The sequence below is a fragment of the Erpetoichthys calabaricus genome, chromosome 6, assembly GCF_900747795.2.
Source record: "Erpetoichthys calabaricus chromosome 6, fErpCal1.3, whole genome shotgun sequence".
Lineage (NCBI taxonomy): Eukaryota > Metazoa > Chordata > Cladistia > Polypteriformes > Polypteridae > Erpetoichthys > Erpetoichthys calabaricus.
In genome coordinates, this window is record NC_041399.2 from 34,902,412 (window position 1) to 34,925,780 (window position 23,369).

The following is a 23,369-nucleotide window of genomic DNA, read 5'->3' on the forward strand; positions in this document are numbered from 1 at the left end:
TTTCAGTAAGTTCTGTTTTTTTTAGCTTGTTTTACTTTTTTGGTCATGAAGATTTGTTTCATTTACTCGCTCTGATTTTAAACAGCAGGAGAAGTGAGCTGCTGTGAATGCGGTTTGCTCGAGTCACTTGTGCTACTCCTATAGAGAGCACCAGGCAGCCACTGCCACTCATCGCGACTCTACGGTGTTTTAGGTTTGCACTGAAAACAGACCAAGTCAGATGAGTAAAAGATGAAAATATATACAAGTTGAAGTTGCTCTCTCACGATAATATAAAACAGTAGACTAATCCATTATTGAAGTTGCACAGAAGGTTTCTCTGTTTTTAAGATAGACAAGTTAGAAAAGCTTTGTAACTTGAGTTTTCCAAATTATGTACAAAAATTTGCCACACTACACACTCTCTGAGATAACTCAAAAAAAAATGAAACATTCACAACAAATATCCTTGAAAATACTCATAGTATTTCAATAAAAAAACAGTCCCCTTTAAGCCAAGCCTCTTTCATACAGACAGACAAACAGAGACAGACAGACATGATGATGACAGAAGGTGTTTTTCACATTAGATGCAAGTGCACCTAAAAAGAGCAGAAAAAAGGGGGCCAGATGAATTTATACACAGAACAGCTAAAATGAGTCTGGACAGAGGACTATATTTTACAATTTTAAGTTCTTTTTTCTAGACCAGTATTTTTGGAATTGGGCAGTCTTCCCTAAACAAAGTTCAGACAAGTGAGCATTTGCAATAATCAGTGTGAAAGATCAAAGAAGTAAATATATAATTACAACTGCAGAAGTAATAGGGTGGCACAGTGGTAGCGCTGCTGCCTTGCACCAAAGAGACTTGGGTTTATGTCTCGGGCCCTTAGTGTGTGGTGTGTGGTGTGTTGCCCTATGATGGACTGGCAGCCTGTCCAGGGTTTGTTACTGCCTTGCGCCCTAATGCTTGCTGAGATAGACTCCAATAGATCCCCATGATGCTGTTCAGGATTAAGCAGGTTTAGAAAACGACTGAGTGTAGAAGTAATAAACACAAGCAGAACTTATTTTCGACATATTTCTGTAATATGACACTGAGAATCATGGTAAAAAATATAAATAGATCTGATTTGGGGTGAGATAAGGAATGAGGCGATGAATAATAGAAACTGAAGACAAAGCTAAACGCTATTGATATTGCACCTCCTTGTGTCCTGATGCTGGGACTGAAATCAACATCTCGTTATTGTCAAGCAGCAAAACTTATAGGGAGATTGAAGCACACTAATATGACAACCAGTGTCATGTTTTCCACACGTATTAGGATGGGACCCATCCAACTTCTGTTTTTACTTCAGACTACTGACATCTGTTATCTGTAGCTCAACAATACTAATCATACTGTATGGGAGAGGATAAAAAGGGAACTATAAAGGAAGTCTGGCAAGACCCGTTTCACTCTGTCATTGTGTGTCATGTCACCGAGAAAAGACACAAGTCGAGTTTACCTCCCCACTCCTTGTTTAGCCTTTTGGCCTGGTCCCTTCCTTATTCTAGCATTTTGAAGCCTTTGCTCCCTTATGTCCTCTGCGGCCTCTGCTTGTTTTAAACCTTGTGTTTGGATTTGCAGACATTAAATACATTTTTCTTTGTTATACAATTGTATATCATGGCTTCTGTCCCTGCTTGGTGACAAGGTACTCGCTCATCTCTTTTGGTAGCTGCTCTTTAAAGGTCATGCTGATTGAGTGACCACGGCTAAGCAGTGTATGCCTAACACTCTGCAGTTTCTGAAAATTGTTTATTTAAGCTTTTTATTAGACAATATACTATACTAGGCCAACCCGCGGCGTACCATACGCCGCATAATCAGCTGCTTTTTTAAATGATTTTTAAGCACAGGGAAAAAAATTAACATTTGAAAAAATCCGGAGGAGAGGGGAAGGACGCCCATTACACCCCATCCATCATGCTAGTCTGCTGATTTCTCGTTCAGTAACCCTGTGAGTAGTGATGGGCGGGGTGAAGCCTCGCGAAGCATCAACACGTTTGAAGCAATTGTGTCGGAAAGCGTATCGAAGCTTCGAAGCATTTGACACTCACCCTCTCTCGTGACACCTCCTGGCCATTTTCATTAACGTATACAGAAACTTTTGATACACTTCAATGACGTCTGTTAAAGTCGTATTGCTTTTATTTTTTCGTAGCTACAGAATGACAACGAACGAGAAGGGTTCGTCAGCAGCTTCTAGTGTCTGATGTCTAAAAATATAAATATAACTAATGCCGACAGGCAGAATGCACTATACGATAGCAAGAGTTAACAAAATAAGACGCCTCACTTCAGCATTCCCCGGCTCTTTCAATTAGTATTTACTTTTGCACTGTTATCATTATAATCGCTCCTGTTATTAGTATTATAATTAACCCTGATTTTTCTTGAGATCACATTTAATAGCCTTAAATGTTTTCTTTGGTCTGTCTTAATTAAAACGGAATAGACAGAAAATAAAGGTTTATCCCCCTGTAGTTTGCCATGATATAGGTAAGCACATTTGAGAAAAGAAAATGTGAAATCCTTAATCACAGATGTCTTATTCGAATCAAGTATTAAAAATCTGCAGTGCTTCGAAAGCTCAACACAGTGTCGAAACCTTAGTATAGAACGCCCATCACTACCTGTGATCACGTAGAGTTTTCATTGTTGTTTGTGATTCTGGCCGCTTTTCGCGTACTGAGTTATTCGGGAGTCACAGTTGAGAAATGTGGCGCTGCCTCTGTGTGTGTGCGTGGCTCTCTCTCACGCGCTGCCTGTGTGTGCGCTTGTCTCTCTCTCTGGCGTTGCCTCTGTGTGTGTGCGCGTCTCTCTCTTGCGCGCTGTCTGTGTATGCCTCTGTCTCTCTCTGGTGTTGCCTCTGTGTGTGTGTGTGCGCGGGCGGCTCTCTCTCTCGCGCTGCCTCTGTGTGAACCAAGATTCCACTGAGGTTGACTAATGAAAAGTCAACATAGCTCAGAGCTGCAAGTGGAATGTAGCACAGACAAACAGAAATGACGGCATGTTTTTCGAGGCGTCGCGTCCGAGTTGGTGGGCGTGACTGTGATTTTTTCGTCGTATCCGATGGTCTAAGAGTTGGTGGGCGTGGCTCCTTCCTGCGTGCGCCATTGGCGTCTTACTTGTCGGCGGTTTAGTGAATCCACGCCCCTTCCGGCGTGCTTTCCATGGTCGGCTACTTGTCTCCTGGCTTAGTGAATTATATATATAGATGTATTAATGACAGAGCACAATGTTAAAACCTGCAGTGTTACATTTCATTCTTGTGTTTGGTTCACACTGTTTACAAATAAAGTTTATGAAGACCTGCTCCACTACTACATTTTTTACATTACATTTTCTGATTTTCCATCTAGATAAGAATGTGCAGAATTTGGAAAACCATTTTAGGAACCATTATGGCAATCTCATTCATTCAAGCTCATTCTTTGGCTCATTTTATGAACCTGCTCATTTCATAGTGCCAATACAAAAATTACCCAAACACCAGAAACACTCCAGAGGTGTAAGAGAAGGTTCTCTCCTTTATCAAGTTATGATATACAAATGATGTATAATAAATACCAGCATAACTCTTCCACTTGTACAAAAAAGGGGAGAGGAGTTTTGCTTTCTTAGATGTTCTCCACTCAGCCTGTAGAAGAGTCAGCAGCATATTTCTGTATGCTTTTGAGAAATATTTAATTAACAAACTGTACATGAAACCTGTATCTGAGTCTCTTATGGAATACTCAAAGATCTATCTATCTATCTATCTATCTATCTATCTATCTATCTATCTATCTATCTATCTATCTATCTATCTATCTATCTATCTAATATATTACTTAAGGGTTAATTGCATACCACAGCATTACCAATTTACTGTAAGTACGGTTAGAGTTGGAACAAAAGCTACAGCACGGTAAACATTTTACCAGTGAGAAACCAGGATCAGACAGATACCTGTGGTCTTTCGAGACGCATCCTCTTTGCGGCATTTCTGCTTTCACTCTCGCAAGCTGAGGCCAAAATGTTCTCTGCTGCCGCTGAAGTGAGGTGTGAAGGAATAGGTCGGGACTAGGGTGGAAAACAACAATTTAAGATGGTTAATTATCAGTGCAGTCATTTTCTCATTACACTCATGCAAAAATATACACTAATGTACCACAAACTAAACATAAAGTGAGCATGCAATGAAATGACTTTTTCACTCCTGTCCATTTTAAATAGCAAACACTATAATGGCAAACTCAAAATGAAGACTGACTTACCAAGGTAAATTAGGATAGATATGAAAAGAAAAATTAAAAATTTTACAGACACCCCAGCTCTATATTCAGCAATTAGTACTTACAGAATCACTGGAAAGGACTCTTTTGCACCCTAAATTCATGACACTTTTCATTAATTTTCACAAATAGTGTAAACCACTATTCAAACTGAGGCCCAACATATTGTTCACAACCAATTGATAGCCTAAAGCTTAGATTAAAAGGTTTCACAACATACTGTAAAGCTCCATTTATTCTAGATGACAATTCATCAAGTGTCATGCTGCCCATACTTTGCAGACACCCAACACAATTGAACCTTTGTTACATTATCCAACTTTACAGAGGCTTTAGACTGCCACAAGGCCAGCATCTTTCTGAGTTATAATTATTTAACATTTAATATTCAACCAAGATAAAGTTTTCAGTATCCATGGCTTCACGCAGCTCATATGACATCAAATTTGATGATATACTAGGATATTCCAAACAAAAGAAAAGAGGCAGGTAAAAAAAAAACAAAAAACACAAAAAACACTGAAAGATGATTGTAATATGGTGTACATCTCCCAGACTTTTCAAAAAGAAAAAATGCTAGTAATATTCAGAACCGCATAATCTGCAGAGCACTCGAAGTGATTTCACATTACTGTACTTCTGCCAGATGACAAGGCCTCACAATTTAGAATTCAGTCTGCTACAAGAAACTGGAACAAAAAGTAATACACATCATGGCCTCTTCAGGTCCCATAACTCACCGACAGCTGACTACACTTAACAAAGTTATCATTCAGAGAATGTCACTCGTAAAACATGTTATTACTTCTCTACACCACTGTCACGTTTACTGATGGCGCAGCTGTGGTAGACCTGATCTCTAACAACAATGAGCAGGCTTACCTGGATGAAGTGGAGAGCCTGTCACACTGGTGTCAGAACAAGAGTCTTCTCCTGAATGTCAGCAAGACAAAGGAGAGGAAACAGCTGAGGCACAACCACCTCCTTCAGAATTAACAGCACTCGGTGGACAGTTTCAGATACCTCAGTGTCCACATCACAGGGGACCTGACCTGATACAAACAAATTGACACCTTGGTGGAAAAGGCAAAGCAATGTCACTACGACCACAGGTATCCTCCCAGACACTAAAGAATTGCTAGAAATCCACAGCTGGAAGTATCCTGACAGGGAGTATTACCCTCCTGGTTTGGAAACCGGACACAGCAGAGAGTGGCGCGGTCAGCTAACTTTCAGGACATCTATACCAAGCAATGCTGGACCCTGACAAAGAAAATAAAATCGTCCGAGATACCAGCCAACCCAACAATGGCCTCTTCTCTGTGCTGCAGTCGAGGAATGCTAACACTGCCTGAAGACCAGTTTTTAGAGCCTAAGGAGGCGCTTCTTTCCATAGTCCAGTCAGTGCCTAGTACTTATCGTTAATTCTCTTATTTATTTTGTGATATATAATATTGATATAATGCTTTAATTGAACATATTGATATTTACAGATAGTTATAGAGCTGAGTATTTATTGTTTATTGTGTTCTTCTTCTACTACACAGTGCTGGAGTTCAGCAAGAAAGAATTTCACTACATATTATATTGTGAATAATTGAATGTAACAAATAAAATTTGACTTGACTTGTTTTGTCCAACCACTTTCCTAACCTGCTTTGTCTGCTTTTGTCTCAAGAAGTGCTGCAGCCTACATTGGCAACCGTGGCTGCCAGACGTCATTTCATTTAACTGCAACGTGCCTGAATTGGGCAAAGTGCACAAAAAGTCGGGATCAAACCCAGGTCCTAGAAAGTGAAACGACTTTGTTCAAGCCAATTTGACAATAATTATAAGGCGAGGTAATACAAAAAATAAAGAAATAACAGAAACACATGACAGAACATCCAAACATTTTAGCACCACTAGCCTCTCCATTTAAAATTTAGAGATGAAATGATCTTTAATCAGTACATCACTACATCAAGCACCTGCACGATTGTTTAATAATCGCAAGAATTACCTGCATGATTGCTTAATAATTATATGAACTGTTACTAATTTAAAATATGTTTTTCTACTGAAACCTCCTTGTGGTGTATATCTGATTAAACTGAATTAAAGAGCTTATATACATAGAAGGAATCCAGGTTAAGTGTACATCTACTGTATTGTCCGGGTGGCCCGCAGCCCACTATTTAAAGCAGCCTGTACTGACCCAGTATTGAAGGGGCATACTATGGTTCAGTGAAATAATACAAATAATTTTAACAGTCCGCTTTGTAGGGGGCAGCCATGATTTCACAAAAAGGATTCTGAGACTTCTGAACAAATATGGAGTAGTAAGTGAAACAAGTGTTTTCAAATTTATCACATGATTGAAAGGGAAAATAATGGCTGCCAATTATTTCTGCACATCAAGCAAAATACAGTACAGTATATGCTCAACAAGAATCATTCTGGCATCATCCCAATGACTGGGTCGCAAAAAAAATACTTCAGAATTATTTCAGCAGGTCAAGAAAGTAATTTTTTCACATAAAATAATTGTTTCCCAGTGTAAGTAACTTGACTACAGACAACTTACTAAGCTCCTCTGGCTATAAGAAAAAATAACTACTTTCCCGCATTTCTAGAAATCTGCACACAACTGCTCAGAAAAAAAGAGTAATAAATGGAATTAACTGTTTCTGCGACAAATGCCAAGTCTGCTAGAAAACCTGTCATGTGACAGAACTAATGTCCAAGCAACAAAAAACTCCTTATATTTCTAGGTTTAACCTACAACTGGCAGCCAGTGTATAATTAAAAAGAGCCCATGCTTGCAGCGCCATTTATGTAAGTTGGATCAGAATGTAGACAGGCGGGCCAAGCCATTTCCTGTTAACTATGACTTAAATGGTGGGCAAACACTGAGGAATTGAAATGGCCAACACCTGCCGTTGGAGCCGGCTGGCATTAGACAAGGTCAACGTAACGTCTGCTTGATTGTTGCTTACCGCAGCAGACTGTGAAGCTCCTTCTGAAGTCTCAGAGTCCAGTCATTGCAGGTGACCTTTTTCACTCAGCTTGGATCAGTCTAATCATTAATTGTCTTTCTTGTCTTTGCTGGAGCCCATAAATAAATTTGTTGTTTTTGAAAATCCTTTCTGTTGTGCATTTCAGTTCTTTTACATCATAGTCATAAATAAAATGCATACTCAGTTACACATTTTTTAAGGCCAGCAAGGTTAAGGAGGCGAATCTTTCGCAAAACATCCACCCATTCCGCAACTTTCTGAAAATGTTTTCCTGTACAAGGTTATGGAAAAATCAGAAGCTATTCTGACAGTAACATGAACAAAGAAAGAACCAGCCCTGGACTAAATACCAAAATGGAAGACAACATTATATGAGACCAATGGAGATTTGCCAATTGACCTAACTACAGCTCTTTAAATTCTAAAAGGCAAACAGGGTCCTTAAAGAAAAAATCATATCAACACAGATAGAACAAGGAAACAACATACAGAAAGTATATAACCATTGAATAAAAGGATGTCCCAAAAACCTTTCAGATCAGGGTAATGCAAATAAATAAAGACCGGAGCAGATGCATTGGCAGAAAAAGATGTTTATTTGTCCCCACATTAACATAAATTAATTCTTTTATCATAGCATCCATGTGATATTGATATATATGGGGAAGCAGTAGTTAGTTTTATTGTTTCACATCCACAGAAATTACTCATTATGTGTCAGGGAACAGCAAGATAGATAGATAGATAGATATAGATAGATAGATAGATAGATAGATAGATAGATAGATAGATAGATAGATATATAGATAGATAGATAGATATAGATAGATAGATAGATAGATAGAGAAAGGCACTATATAATCGATAGATAGATATATACAGAGTGAAAGGCACTATAGATAGATAGATAGATAGATAGATAGATAGATAGATAGATAGATAGATAGATAGATAGATAGATAGATAGATAGATAGATAGATAGATAGATCTGCGGTGGGCTGGTGCCCTGCCCGGGGTTTGTTTCCTTGCCTTGCGCCCTGTGTTGGCTGGGATTGGCTCCAGCAGACCCCCGTGACCCTGTAGTTAGGATATAGCGGGTTGGATACTGGATAGATAGATAGATAGATAGATAGATAGATAGATAGATAGATAGATAGATAGATAGATAGAGATAGATAGATAGATAGATAGATAGATAGATAGATAGAGATAGATAGATAATAGATAGATAGGCACTATTTAATTCACAGATGAAGCTCGCTCAGATAGATAAAATTGTTCAAATGAAAAAATAGACCTTCAAAAATATATTTTTTCTCAAAATGCACATGGCCCTGAGCATTTTGTTTTAGGGGTCAAGAAGATGGAAGAACACATATATAGTGAACTGAGTCCATTCCTCTGAAATTCAGAATCTCTCAAGATCCTTTAGAGTCCTTGGACCTTTCTTGCAGAAGCTTGCCTGTTGAGTTTGGGCTAGGCTGCCTGGCATAAGGCCTACCTTGGAGTTCAGACCTGTAAAGAAGGTAGCTCTATTCTTTGGTGTCTTTTTGAAGACCTACACCCATTTTTTTAAGACAGGGTCACTACAGTAGCTATCACTAATATTTTGATGGCTGCTTTTCAAAGCAACAGCCTGTGATGTGTGAACTCATTGTGTCCCACCATTTAAGATGTAAACAGAGAACAGCCCAACCAAACCTGTGTGGAAAAGAAAAAGAGAAGAAAATGGAGAACTCAAGAAATGAAGAAAATGGGCTTTCAGGAATTTAAGGACAGAGGACTGGCACTTGAGACTTTGCAGCCAGCACAAAAGTCAATATTATAGCTTATGTTTGTTTGTGTGTGCTCTGCATTATTTGGCTATGAAAATGTGTCAACTTAGTCATACTCTTACTAAACTAGGACATCCGAAAGAGCTGAGAAGTTGTGAGGGAGTAGTGTAACCTGTCATCCCATCGCGCATTCCTAGTTATGTAATCTGACATTAGCAAGGCAACAAGATCCAGTGACTTGAAGTCCTGTAGTGTGATTCTTAAAATTGGTCACTCAGCTCTGGGTCACGAGGAACTGAAGCCGATCCACACAGCACTGGGTGCAAGACAGGAAAATAACTCTGCACAAGGTGACATCCTATCACAGCATTTTATGAAAAATGTCAGAACCCAGATTGATTTATTATGGTATAAAAATAATTCTGCTCAAAATACCACTAACTCAGGGCAAAACACATACACTCTGAAGTTATTACTATACTTCTGTTTCGCATTATTAATTGATTAGCTCTTTAAGTGGCACTTAGTTTAATAATCTTTGGTGTACCTTTTGGTTCTTTTCCCTCCACACTGCATGCAATTTTATTTAACAAATCGCTGTGGTTTTATGAACTATATTTAGAACTACAATCCTGCAAAATGCCATGAGGTATCTTTAAGTGCAGAAAGTTAGATTGCTGGGTGATAATTGCACTTCCCACAGTTCACACTGAATGGATGATCATAGAGAAGTGTTCATTTTAGGGCTACACAGAAATATGTCATGAATCTTAGCCTGGCTTTCTCAACACTAACTCCTGAAATTCCTAGCTTTACAGAGATTTAAATTTCATTAGTGAATTATGTGTCTGCTATCTGCATGAGGTTAGAGTGTTTTATTTCATGCTAATGATCACTCTTATTAAAAGCTTCCTGACATTAACAATACTGAAAAATCAGTGTCATGACTGTCTGATGGATTCAAACGCAGTTGTATTTTTATTTTTTTCATCAGTCTGCTGATAACAGGACTCATTGAGTGCATAGCAGCTACTGCGTTTCACATCCAGTGGCTCTATAAAGGGCGGGATGGAAATGGTAATTATCAAACATGAAGGAAACAAAGCCTCAGGGTCTGCCTTAGAAACCATTTAGGTTGTTCATAAAAACCTCGAAGACAGAATAGACAGAATTCTATTGAAGATGAGTTACAAACTGAAAAGCCTTATTCAAGGTAAACTTAAAAAAGTGCGTGCATGGAGATCCATTTAATTTACATTTGTAATTAAATTGTAACAATGAAAGCACTTCTAAGAGTAATACATATAGCATGTCTATACATACAGTGAACTCATTTACACATATACTGTCATATGAAAAAGTTTGGGAACCCCTCTTAATTCTTTGGGTTTTTGTTTATCATTGGCTGAGCTTTCAAAGTAGTAACTTCCTTTTAATAGTAGTATTTCAGCAGTGACATTAAGTTTATTGGATTAACAGAAAATATGCAATATGCATCATAACAAAATTAGACAGGTGCATAAATTTGGGCACCCTAACAGAGATATTACATCAATACTTAGTTGAGCCTCCTTTAGTAAATATAACAGCCTCTAGACGCAGTCCTCCTATAGCCTTTGATGAGTGTCTGGATTCTGGATGGAGGTATTGTTGACCATTGTTCCATACAAAATATCTCCAGTTCAGTTAAATTTGATGGCTGCTGAGCACGGACAGCCTGCTTCAAATCATCCCATAGATTTTCGATGATATTCAAGTCAGGGGACTGTGACAGCCATTCCAGAACATTGTACTTCTCCCTCTTCATGAATGCCTTTGTAGATTTCAAACTGTGTTTTGGGTCATTGTCTTGTTGGAATATCTAACCCCTGTGTAACTTCAACTTTGCGACTGATGCTTGAACATTATCCTGAAGAATTTGTTGATATTGGGCTGAATTCATCTGACCCTCGACTTTAACAAGGGCCCCAGTCCCTGAACTAGCCACACAGCCCCACAGTATGATGGAACCTCCACCAAATTTGACAGAAGGTAGCAGGTGTTTTTCTTGGAAAGCGGTGTTCTTCTTCCGCCATGCAAAGTGTTTTTTGTTTTGATCAAATAACTCAATTTTTGTCTCATCAGTCCAAAGCACTTTGTTCCAAAATGAATCTGGCTTGTCTAAATAAGCATTTGCATACAACAAGCGACTCTGTGGCGTAAGTGCAGAAAGGGCTTCTTTCTCATCCTCCTGCCATACAGATGTTCTTTGTGCAAATTGTGCTGAACTGTAGAATGATGTACAGATACACCATCTGCAGCAAGATGTTCTTGCAGGTCTTTGGAGGTGATCTGTGGGTTGTCTGTAACCATTCTCACAATCCTGCGCATATGCCGCTCCTGTATTTTTCTTGGCCTGCCAGACCTGCTGGGTTTAACAGCAACTGTGCCTGTGGCCTTCCATTTCCTGATTCCATTCCTTACAGTTGAAACTGACAGTTTAAACCTCTTTTTGTAGCCTTCCCCTAAACCATGAGACTGAACAATCTTTGTTTTCAGATCTTTTGAGAGTTGCTTTGAGGATCCCATGCTGTCACTCTTCAGAGGAGAGTCAAAGGGAAGCACAACTTGCAATTGACCACCTTAAATACCTTTTCTCATGATTGGACACACCTGCCTATGAAGTTCAAGGCTTAACAAGCTAATCCAACCAATTTGGTAATGTAAGTAATCAGCATTGAGCAGTTACATGCATTCAAATCAGCAAAATAACAAGGGGACCCACATATTTGCACAGCCAGTTTTTCACATTTGATTTAATGTTATACGACTAAATACTGCTTCACTAAAAATCTTTGTTCGGAAAACACCCCAGTACTCAGATGTTCCTAGGAAATGAAAGACATACCACTGTTATCTTTTTTGTTGAAAGTAGAGTCAATTATTATGCAGGCTGAGAGGGGTTCCCAAACTTTTTCATATGACTGTATATGTTGTGACTGCTTACAAAAGCCCTGTGATACCCCAGCGCCCACAGCCATGGGCAGCAACCCTTGCCATGAGTTTATATACATAGAAGGCAATGAGGGGCAAAGACAAAGTGTGTTAATTTATAGTTTGTAAATCTCCATTAAGGCTATGTCACATTATGCAAGTTTTTCAGTTGCAGACTTCATTTACATAATCTTTGAGGCAGTTGGCGGCATATTCCCAAGAAACCCGTCACATAACATGACACACTCCAAGAACATCATACAGGTTTCATTTTGTCTTACGTTTTAGGGGTGGGTTGTGTGTGCATGAGAGCTCACAACCAATGAATGCTCACTTGGAAGTACAATTTAAATAATGCAGTGATGGGAAATAAGGAGTACAGGGGCTTTTGATATGACAAACAAAAGAGAAGCTCGTCTGTCTGATGTCTCTCTTTTTATATACCACAACAGAATAGAAACAGAGAAAAAAAGAGCCGAGACTGAAGTTGAACTCCCTGTGCCTTTCAACTCTTTGTACAGCACTGGATCCATCAGGCTGCATGTTACTGGCTGTGACAAAACGGGGTGAGCATGACTGCACTGGACCGGTGGCACTCTGCTGATAGAGTAGACATGCCCAGTGCTTTTCAGTTATTTAAACCGATATGGTCCAGCAACGAGATCAGCAACATGCGGACATACTCAACCACTAGAAATCACATAATGTGACATTGGTTTTAGGTAGGCCCAGAGGGAATTTAGGTTCTGTTATGTTCGCTTTATTCTGATTTATAATAGCCCTGCACTCTGTTGTATGTTATTGTTTGTTATAATAAATCCTTTCTTTTATCATAATTTGGCCTCATTGGCATTATACATGTTTGGGGTCTGCTAACAAATGCTTCTACTCTTCCTCGATTCATTTCCTTAATGCAAAAATAGACATCAGCCCAACTTTACCTGTGATCCTACAATTAGATGGCGCCATTTCAGACAATTTAAAGAGTTAAAGGGAGCCACAGATGGAAATCCCAAACCGTACAGCCAAAGCATACATCCAAATATTTGAAAGTGTCAGTTCCATCTGCCAATCCTCGCTGTGTACCTAAGATAGTGATTTGTGGTGCTAGGAGCGACATTCTTATTGAAAACAATTTGATAAACCAGTACCCACAGAATATTATTTAACATGCTATGCAAAATCAACAGATCTCCTCTGAGTGCAAAGCTTCCCTGTTGCCTTGAGGCGAACACCACTCAGTTACTCTGTTAGAAGAGTTACCAGGATTACACATGACAAATAACTGACAGCTGCGAGCCTCAGGCATGTTTTATATGCTTTAGCCCTGTGGATTTCACTCTCATTAAAGAATTCACATACATATTCTCCCCTTCGTCGCACCACAGGGCACGTTTTATCAATGCTGTTAAGTGAGCAAATGGAGGACTGATAATATCTCAATATATATCACATTGAAACCTGATTGTTTTCAAATGAGCTTATATTTTTGGAGGCAGATTTCGTTACAATTAAGCTGAAGCATCCTTACCTAGACCCTTGACTTAATTGCACCTTACCCGTGCGGCTGATTGAATGAGGCAGTCAGCACTGCTGACAAATCAGAGAGAACTAAAGATTGACCTATCTGACCTGCTATCGACCCAAGGGAATCTTTTCATCTCCGCCTGTCTGTCTGCCTGCTTGTCAGTCAGTCATTAACGACATTGCACAGTTTATGACTTTTAGCATAAGTCTGTAATCATTAATTCATGGACTATGTACTACAGAGCTAATGTTACATAATTATGGTAAAAGGAAACACAGAATTTTACAGTGGAAGATGGGCACCCCCCACACCTCAGCTTCATTTAATAAAACAAATTACACCAGGAGAGATCATTCAGTGTGCACCTATGTCAAAATGTTATTTGCACTATTTAAGTATACTTTTCACCCATGTATCCATCATTTGAATTCTGTTATGAGTTCAAAAAAGGTAAACATGCAACATGAATATCCATCCATCCATCCATTTTCCAACCTGCTGAATCCAAACACAGGGTTACGGGGGTCTGCTGGAGCCAATCCCAGCCAACACAGGGCACAAGGCAGGAACCAATCCTGGGCAGGGTGCCAACCCACCGCAGAACATGAATATCAAGAATGAATAGTCCTCCTGCTCATTTTAAGATCCACATAGTGGGTAGTTACAACAAGCACATATTCAAGACTCAATTTTGGTTTTTTATAGCTTATTTCACTTTTGTTTTAACGAGTGCCTCAGGGCTAGAACAGGCGGAATTACATTGAACATTCGCTTCTCCTCTTACTGGTCTATTTACAGGGGAAGTGCACCCTCTTTTGGGACAACAACAACAACAACAATTTCTTTCTTATGTAGTCCAAAATCACACAAGGAATGCCTCAATAGGATTTAAAGGGCCCCGTTTTTTTTTTGACAGCCCCTCCAGCCTTGACTCCCTAAGAAGAAAAGAACAATTTCCCAAAAACCCTTGTAGGGAAATAATTGAAGAAATCTTAGAAAGGCAATTCAGAGAGAGACACCCCCTTCCAGGTAGGTAAGGTGTGAAATGGGTGTCAAGAAATGGGGTAAATACTAAACACAAAACAGGACACAAGCGGCCATCTTCACAGAGTTAAAGGCCAATCAATCATTGCCACTTCAGAAATACAATACAACAGTAGAAACTATAAGGCAAAATGCAAGATTACACCACTTACTAAATACAGAACAATCACATATGAGGATACAGATTTTTTCAGTCAGTCAGTCAGTCATTCACCAACTCGCTATATCCTAACACAGGGTCATGGGGGTCTGCTGGAGCCAATCCCAGCCAGCACAGGGCACAAGGCAGGAACAACCCTGGGCAGGGCGCCAGCCCACCGCATGGCACACACACACACACACTAGGGACAATTTAGGATCGCCAAAGCACCTAACCTGCATGTCTTTGGACTGTGAGGAAACAAGAGTACCTAAAGGAAACCCACGCAGACACGGGGAGAACATGCAAACTCCACGCAGGGAGGACACGGGAAGCGAACCCAGGTCTCCTTACTGTGAGGCAGCAGCGCTACCACTGCACCACCATGCTGCCCTACGTCAAAACAAAGTAGACACTAATTAACATAAATGAAAAACAACAATACTGTATCTGTCCATCAACTAATGGCAGAACCACAGCCAAAGTGTAGAAATGGAGTCAGACAAGCCAGACATCGTTGGGGTCCTGGAGGTGTCAACCTCAAACTATTTTAATATCTGTTACTTCTTAGCTTTTATATACATATACATATATAATATATATATATATATATATTATATAAGTATATATATATATGTTCTGCATATAAAGATAAGTGATCAGTGAAATAAGATATCTCTGTCAACCTCTTCAACTATACCAAACACAAACTTGGAGTTTCAATGGAAATTTAGGGATTTTTCAAATCCACCACTAATTCAAATCTAATATAATGCAAATTAAGTCGTTTACAAAATCAATATGAAATTCCTTCTACAGATCAATATACGAATATCAGTGATACTTGTATGGGAACAACAAAAAGGACAATAACACATTCTGCAGTTTTGAAAACAAATGTATTTGTTTGATAAAAATATTATAGCTGGAAATGACACTACAAATTCTATACTACAGCAACCTCCACCTTGTTTGATGGCAGGTCAGGATCATAAAACAACAAGACCAAGACATCACCTTGTGTTAAATGATGTTTGGAGATAAATGAATCAGTTAGGAGAGGTATGGTGGTGTAGTAGTAGAGCTGCTGCCTTGCAGTAAGAACGCCAGTGTCCCCTGTGTGGAGTCTGCATGTTCGCCCCATGTCTGCATGGGTGCTCCCGTCTCCTCTCACAGTCCAAAAACATGGAGTTCAGGTGATCCTAAATTGGCCCCTGTGTGTGGCTGGGCTGTGTGTGTTTGCCCTGTGACAAACTGGCGCCCTGTCCAGGGTTTTTTTTGTCTTGTGCCCTGTGTTAGCTGGGATGGGCTCCAGCAGACCCCCACCACCCTGTTCAGGACTAAGTGGGTTAGACAATGACTGACTGACTGCTGAGTGAATGAATCAGTCACTTACACAACACTGACATCTGGCCAGTTATAATCACACGAATGCATCTCAAAAAAACAGGATAAAATGGGAATATAACTGTTCATTTCAAAGCTTTGTATTCCATTCACAGGACCTCACATTGGAAAATAAAGCAAAATTGTTGTAGCTGAGGAAGTTCTAGAATCCCAACTGCCATCTACACCCTGCACAACCTTCCCCAACAATGACGTCATACCTGTGGTCTCCCGCTCCTCTCCACTCTCTGGACTTTGTGTGTCTGCTGAGGAGAGAGAGTTGAGAAAACTATGCATAAACAAAGCTTCAGGGCCGGATAGAATCAGCCCCAGGGTGCTGAAAACATTTGTTAACCAGCTCTGTGGTGTCCTATAACACCTGGTCTCACTTTCCCTGAATTTGCAGAAGGTTCCTCAGCTGTGGAAAACATCCAATGTGGTCCCAGTGCCAAAGAAAGGTCATTCCAGTGATCCCAAGGAATTCAGACCAGTGAGTCTTCCTTCATTCATCATGAAAACCTTTGAGAGGCTGGTCCTAAAACAGCTCTGACCCCTGGTCTCAGAACATCTGGATCCTCTGCAGTTTGCCTATCAGACACATATAGATGTGGAAGATGCTCTCATCTATATTTTCCACAGAGCCTAGTCCCACTTGGACAAAGCTGGCACCACAATCAGAATCATGTTCTTTGACTTTTCCAGTGCTTTTAACACCATTCTGCCACAGTGACTTGGAGAAAAGCTCAAGGTTTTGCATCTCGATGTCCCAACAATCTCCTGTATCATGGACTACCTGATCAGCAGACAGCAGTCTGTGAGGCTGAAGGACTGTGTGTCAGAAATGGTGGCATGTAACAATACTGGAGCATCTCAGGGAACTGTCCTGTCTCTCTTCCTGCTCACCCACTACACCACAGATTTCCAGCATAATACCAGCGCTGCAATCTACAGAAATTGTCAGATGGCTTATCCATCATAGGCTGCAATAATAATGGAGACGAGTCAGAGTACAGGAAGGTTGTGGAGGACTTTGTCTTGTGGTGCAAAGACAACAACTTGCAACATAACATCAGCAAGATAAAAGAGCTGGTGGTGGACTTTAGGTGTGCCAAGGAGCCTATGAGACCTGTCACCATGCAGGGTGGGGATGTAGAACTGGTGCTTAGCTACAAGTACCAGAGGTCCACATAAACAACATACTGGACTGCTCTGAAAAACATTGGCGTTGTATAAGAAGGGCCAGAGCAGACTGCACAAGCTTAGGAGATGCAGGTCTTTTGATGTGTGCAGCAAACCGCTGAAAATGTTCTATCAGTCCATAGTAGCTAATGTGATGTTCTATGCTGTGGTCACCTGGGGAAGCAACTTGAGCTCAATAAGCACAATGCTTGAATAAGCTTATTAGGAAAGCCTGTTCCATCACAAGGTGAACCATGGGCACACTGGAAGCTGTTGTAGAAAAGAGGATGGTGGCAAAATTGGATGCCATCAAGAAAAACCTTCGATCCCCACCAGGAGGCACTCTATTGTAGCACTTTTAGTCACAGGCTCATTCCACCACGGTATGCTCAGAAGTGCCATTGGGGGGGGTCTTTTCTGCTCACTGCTATCTGGCATTTCAATGCTTCATCCCATGGCTCTTGTTAAGTTTATTTTGAAATACCATTTTGAAATATCAGAACAATGCAAATTTATTTATTTATTTATATTTATTTTTACATATCATTTGATTGACTGGTTGTATTATGTATGTTGTGTGAGTCTGTATCCTTGTTTTTATGTTTCTGCTGCTGTGTGCATGTGAGTTTCCCCATGGGATTAATAAGCTTTACCTAATCTAACGCAGTAGCAATGGCATGGGGCAGTGATAAGCACTGCAATGGACATTGTGAACTGAGTTCCAACTCAGCAAATTGTTATTTCAGTGTACTACCTGGCAGTCCTTGTTGGGTAAAACATCCCTGTAAATGGTGGAAAGTGTTACTGTAAGAGCTTTGATGTCTTTTACATGAGCCATAATCTTCCCAATGGTTATGAGAGCTTTTTGTTGCTACCATAGCTGCCTGTCACATCCATAAGCTAACATTTGCCATGATATATCAGGCTGATTTCATAAAGCATAACCTTTTAACCCCACTAAGCCATTCACACAAATGATAAACTCATAACCTAATCATTCTGGCTATAGTGAAGTAGAAGTACAGTCTATCTGTCCACTTGTTTCCTTTTAATGTTACGTGTGATAAGTGACACTCTAGTGGTCGTAATAAATTCGAGGTAAAGTTTAATGTACTGTGGCACCCGGCTGGGGGTGGTACCCAGCTGGGACGCCCAGGAAGACTGGAGGAGGGCTTGTGCCCTTCCAGACCACGAGGGGGCGACCGCCCTAGTTCCTTTGGGGGCCACGGGTATGGAGCTGGGAAGCTCAAACCTGTAGGGGCCCGTGGTCGCCGCCAGGGGGCACCCCCATGCCTGGAGAGCCCTGGACCCCAGCACTTCCGCCACACCAGGAATTGCTGGGGGGAAGAAGAGTGGGGACACCCGGAGTGCTTCCGGGCACACAGTCGGCACTTCCGCCACACTGGGGAGTGCTGGTTGGAGATTGCTGGGAAGCACCAGGAGCAGATCCGGGTGCACATAAAAGGGGCCCGCCTTCCTTCAGACAGTGGCGGGAGTCTGCCTGAAGAGTGAGAAGGCAGTGTGTGTTGGCCTGGACTTTGGGGGGACTTTGGGGTTGTGTGGCACTTTTGTAAATACTGGGACTGTTAATAAACGTGTGTTGGGTGTAACAACGATGTCTGCCTGTATGTATCCGGGCCAGTCTCCACAGTGTGTACAATATAATTAAAGTATTACTTGCATGTCTTCCACACACTGGTGACTATAGTACAATTCCAATAACAGACAATAAAAAAACTGTATGTATGTTTTATATACATTGTAGTTCCAAGAAGGCAAGACAGGCATCCTGTTTGGGATAAAGGAAGGATTTGTACCTGGCCAAAAGGCCATAATGGATGAACTGGATGAAAGGGTTATCTGGGAGCAGTTCATTCCCAAACACAACAGATGGCAGTGTTCCTCAAAGATGGAGATAATTAAGACACCTGCAGGGTGACATGGGAGCTGGAATCTGGAAAAGCTGTCCTGTTGGGGTCTTTGGATACCACCAGAGGGCGCTGCAGCATGGGGGGTACTGCCTTGCACAACCTGGAGATGCTCTGGACGACTTGGACAAGAGACCAGAAGTGGTTCCCAGACCTGGTTTAAAAGAAAGCTCGCTGCCTCACTTTAATTGAGTCAGAGTCAGGAGGAGGTGGGCCATGATTTTTTGGAGGAGGAAGGAGGAATTGGTTTATATTGCTGGTACTTGTATGAAGAAGGCATTTTCTCAAATTAAAAATCATTTATTTGAATCTGGAATTGTGTTGGGTATTGCTGTGTCTATGGTTTGGGGTGTAGTGGTGCCCCCTAGAGGTTACAACATGTATGTACGCAGTTATGGATATGAGTGGCTGTTGAGTAACCATAAGACTTTTGATAAAAACTGTTCCTAAATCTATAAGATTGCTGATGATCGTGAACTGTTTTCTATTATGAGGGTAAGATAAAAGTGACCGTGAACGACTGCAGAGGTCCTTAATAATACAGTTTGCTTTACTCATGCAGGGAGTGTTGTAAATGTCTTGGATGGAAAGGGGCTGTGTGCCAGTAATATTGATCTTATGTCATGAGGTGAACAGGTGCTGCCAGTGAGAGCCTGCTCCATTGTACACATGCACAGGTTGGTGAGAACAGATGGACGCATCCAGGTTTATGTTAGAAATCTGATGAAGTAAATTCTTTGTCAAGACATGTTTGAAGCTGCTGACCATCTTCACACTATCTCCTCCAATGCAGCGATACAGTATGTGGTCTGTGTCTATGACAAAATCCATGGTTTTGCTGACATTAAGGGAGAGCCTGCTGTCCTAGAAACAGTGTGTTAAAAGTCAAATCTCTCCTCTGAAACCCATCTCTTAACTGCTGGTGATCAGGCCTGCCATCATGTTGTAAATTAAATGATGGATTTGCAGCCGCATAGTGATAGGTCAACAAACAAGGGCAGCTGTGTTTAACACACATATAAAATAAATTACTGGCACCTCACAATGCCGATTATCCACATGTGTTAAATGCAAGCCGGACCGCTCCTTCCGGGTTTAGCCTTTTTTTTGTCACAGAGTGTCAATTACATGGCTTCCCAGCTTTCCTCTGAAGATTTTCCGACAATAACCTCAAAATAAAGATTACAGCACTTATTCCTTCCTGATCAAAACGAGGATTACATGTAAATATTTTTTTTTTACCTGATCCATGATTCTTTTTTCTATCACTCTCTAACACTCCACCTGGTCTTCACTTGTCCATCCAGTTATCTTCCTGCCCTTGGGTCCAATTTACGCTGGGCCTCGAATGCCTAAATCTTAACGCCAACACTCTGATGAATCACTCTTATAGACTGTAAGTGTATGTGCACACATGAACTAAAATGAGTTTAAAGCATGTAGAAAATGGAAAAGGGATAACTGCAATCTGGAATGCTATCCTGTGCCTCAATCAACCCATTCTGCATAAAACATGACATTAATTACTTGTGATTCACAATGCTAATCTACCCAGCGAGCATCAGTTGCTGTGCAAGTGGCACTTGCAGTGCTGCAGTACTGATGGCAGAAAATGGTGACACACATTAAATGTGAAAGAATTTATCAAGTGAGTCACATGCTGTTGAAATATACAAGCTCCCATGGGAAACCTTAGTACAAGCCGCATAAAAGGAAAACAATTTTGTATTTTATTCTTCATAGAAGACTATAGTCTATAAAATACAAGTGTAGACATTGTGGCCTGATACATACATTTTATTGTACACTAAAACTAAACTAATGGCAGTTCAGTCCCTTCCACTTACTCACTAAGGAACCATGGCCAACTCTGTTAACAACTCAAGAAAATCACTATGTATGAAAATACACTTAAAATCTGGACCAATGTCCCCATCTAATTAAAAACAAAATACAAATTTCTTTAGTCCATTGAAAGAACATATCCACCCTATTGTGTCCACGCCTGAATAAACAGGTCCGGGTCATGGGGGGCAAACTCATCAGCGAAAAGCACAAATCAGGAGAGGCACCCAGCATTATGAACTGCAGAACATATTTAGTCAAAGAGAAGTTCTGTTGTGCTTCATCTGTTAGTTGCAGAAAACAGCTAGTAGGTCATGAAGTCACAATCTAAAGTTGAGGCGTTACATGCTACAACCCCATATGGTGTATTTTATATGGCTGAAACTTCATTTTTGGCTGCCTAAGGCAAGAAGCGAAGAAGAGCCTCAAAGCTCCTTCTTATGCACAGTGAGCAAGTGCAGAATAAACATGTAGCATTTTTAAGACCATTAGGGGACAATTAAAAAAAAAAATATTTCACAAAGTTTTCAAAAACTTAACTTTATTTTCATTCATTGAGTTGGCTATATATTTTTTTGTTCTTTAATTTGCCTTATATAATTTCTTGTATTAGGAATTTGTTAGTTTTCGCCTACCCCTTGGGGTCAGAGCACAGGGTCAGCCATTTTACAGCACCCCTGGAGCAATTATAGGTTAAGGGTCTTGCTCAAGGGCCCAGCAGAGTAGGATCTCTTTTGGTAGTGACAGGGATTTGAACCAGCAACTTTCTGGATACCAGTGCAGATCTTAGCCTCAGAGCCACCACTCTGCCCCTATATTACTTGACTTTCTAGTAGTACATCCATCCATCCATTTTCCAACCCGCTGAATCCGAACACAGGGTCACGGGGGTCTGCTGGAGCCAATCCCTGCCAACACAGGGCACAACGCAGGAAACAACCCCGGGCAGGGTGCCAACCCACCGCAGGACACACACAAACACACCCACACCAAGCACACACTAGGGCCAATTTAGAATCACCAATCTAGTAGTACATTGAAGTGAAAACCTTGACTAAAAAATTTCAACAAGTATCTGGATGAGTTAGAATTTAGAGTAGCTAGTCATACTAGCTTGACGGACTGAATGGTCTCCTCTTGTTTTTCAAACTTCTTACAATGTAAAACAAGCATCATTTACTGAACATAGGATACATTTCTGAAAACTACTTGAGTTCACTTTTGCATATCGAAACATAAAATTAATCATCAATAGTGATTAAATAATAGAAAAATGTGAAGCACAGTGATGGGACGTATAGCTGGCAGATACAGTGATCCCTCGCTATATCGCGCTTCGCCTTTCGTGGCTTCACTCTATCGCGGATTTTATATGTAAGCATATTTAAATATATATCGCGGATTTTTTGCTGGTTCGCGGATTTCTGCGGACAATGGGTCTTTTAATTTCTGGTACATGCTTCCTCAGTTGGTTTGCCCAGTTGATTTCATACAAGGGACGCTATTGGCAGATGGCTGAGAAGCTACCCAACTTACTTTTCTCCCTCTCTCTTGCGCTGACTTTCTCTGATCCTGACGTAGGGGGATTGAGCAGGGGGGCTGTTCGCACACCTAGACGATATGGATGCTCGTCTAAAAATGCTGAAAGATTATCTTCACGTTGCTACCTTCTGTGCAGCTGCTTAGTGAAGCGACATGCTGCACGGTGCTTCGCATACTTAAAAGCTCGAAGGGCACGTATTGATTTTTGCTTGTTTGTTTTTCTCTGTCTCTCTCTCTCTTTGTCTGCTCCTGATGGAGGGGGTGTGAGCTGCCGCCTTCAACAGCTTTGTGCCGCGGTGCTTCGCATACTTAAAAGCCAAACAGCCCTATTGATTTGTTTGCTTTTCTCTGTCTCTCTCTGACAGTCTGTGCTCCTGACGCGCACTCCTTTGAAGAGGAAGATATGTTTGCATTCTTTTAATTGTGAGATGGAACTGTCATCTCTGTCTTGTCATGGAGCACAGTTTAAACTTTTGAAAAAGAGACAAATGTTTGTTTGCAGTGTTTGAATAACGTTCCTGTCTCTCTACAACCTCCTGTGTTTCTGCGCAAATCTGTGACCCAAGCATGACAATATAAAAATAACCATATAAACATATGGTTTCTACTTCGCGAATTTTCTTATTTCGCAGGTGGCTCTGGAATGCAACCCCCGCGATGGAGGAGGGATTACTGTACCTCCAAAGGCCTACATTAGATTCCAGGCTTGGTTAATATCAATGTGA

General features: G+C 40.7%; 1 protein-coding gene across 8 annotated transcripts in view; it reads right to left on the bottom strand.

The window, feature by feature from the left end:
- The window catches only part of LOC114653270 (nucleolar protein 4-like), a 540,745-nt gene that overhangs the window by 62,922 nt on the left and 454,454 nt on the right, over positions 1 to 23,369 (bottom strand). For 3 of the 8 annotated variants that reach the window (XM_051929112.1, XM_051929106.1, XM_051929111.1), the window contains one exon: positions 3,980 to 4,093. The exons of the other annotated variants lie outside the window; for them this stretch is intronic. In XM_051929112.1, coding sequence (XP_051785072.1) covers positions 3,980 to 4,093 — 114 coding nt within the window. The remainder of the gene's footprint in view (positions 1 to 3,979; positions 4,094 to 23,369) is intronic. 8 annotated transcript variants of the gene reach the window in all.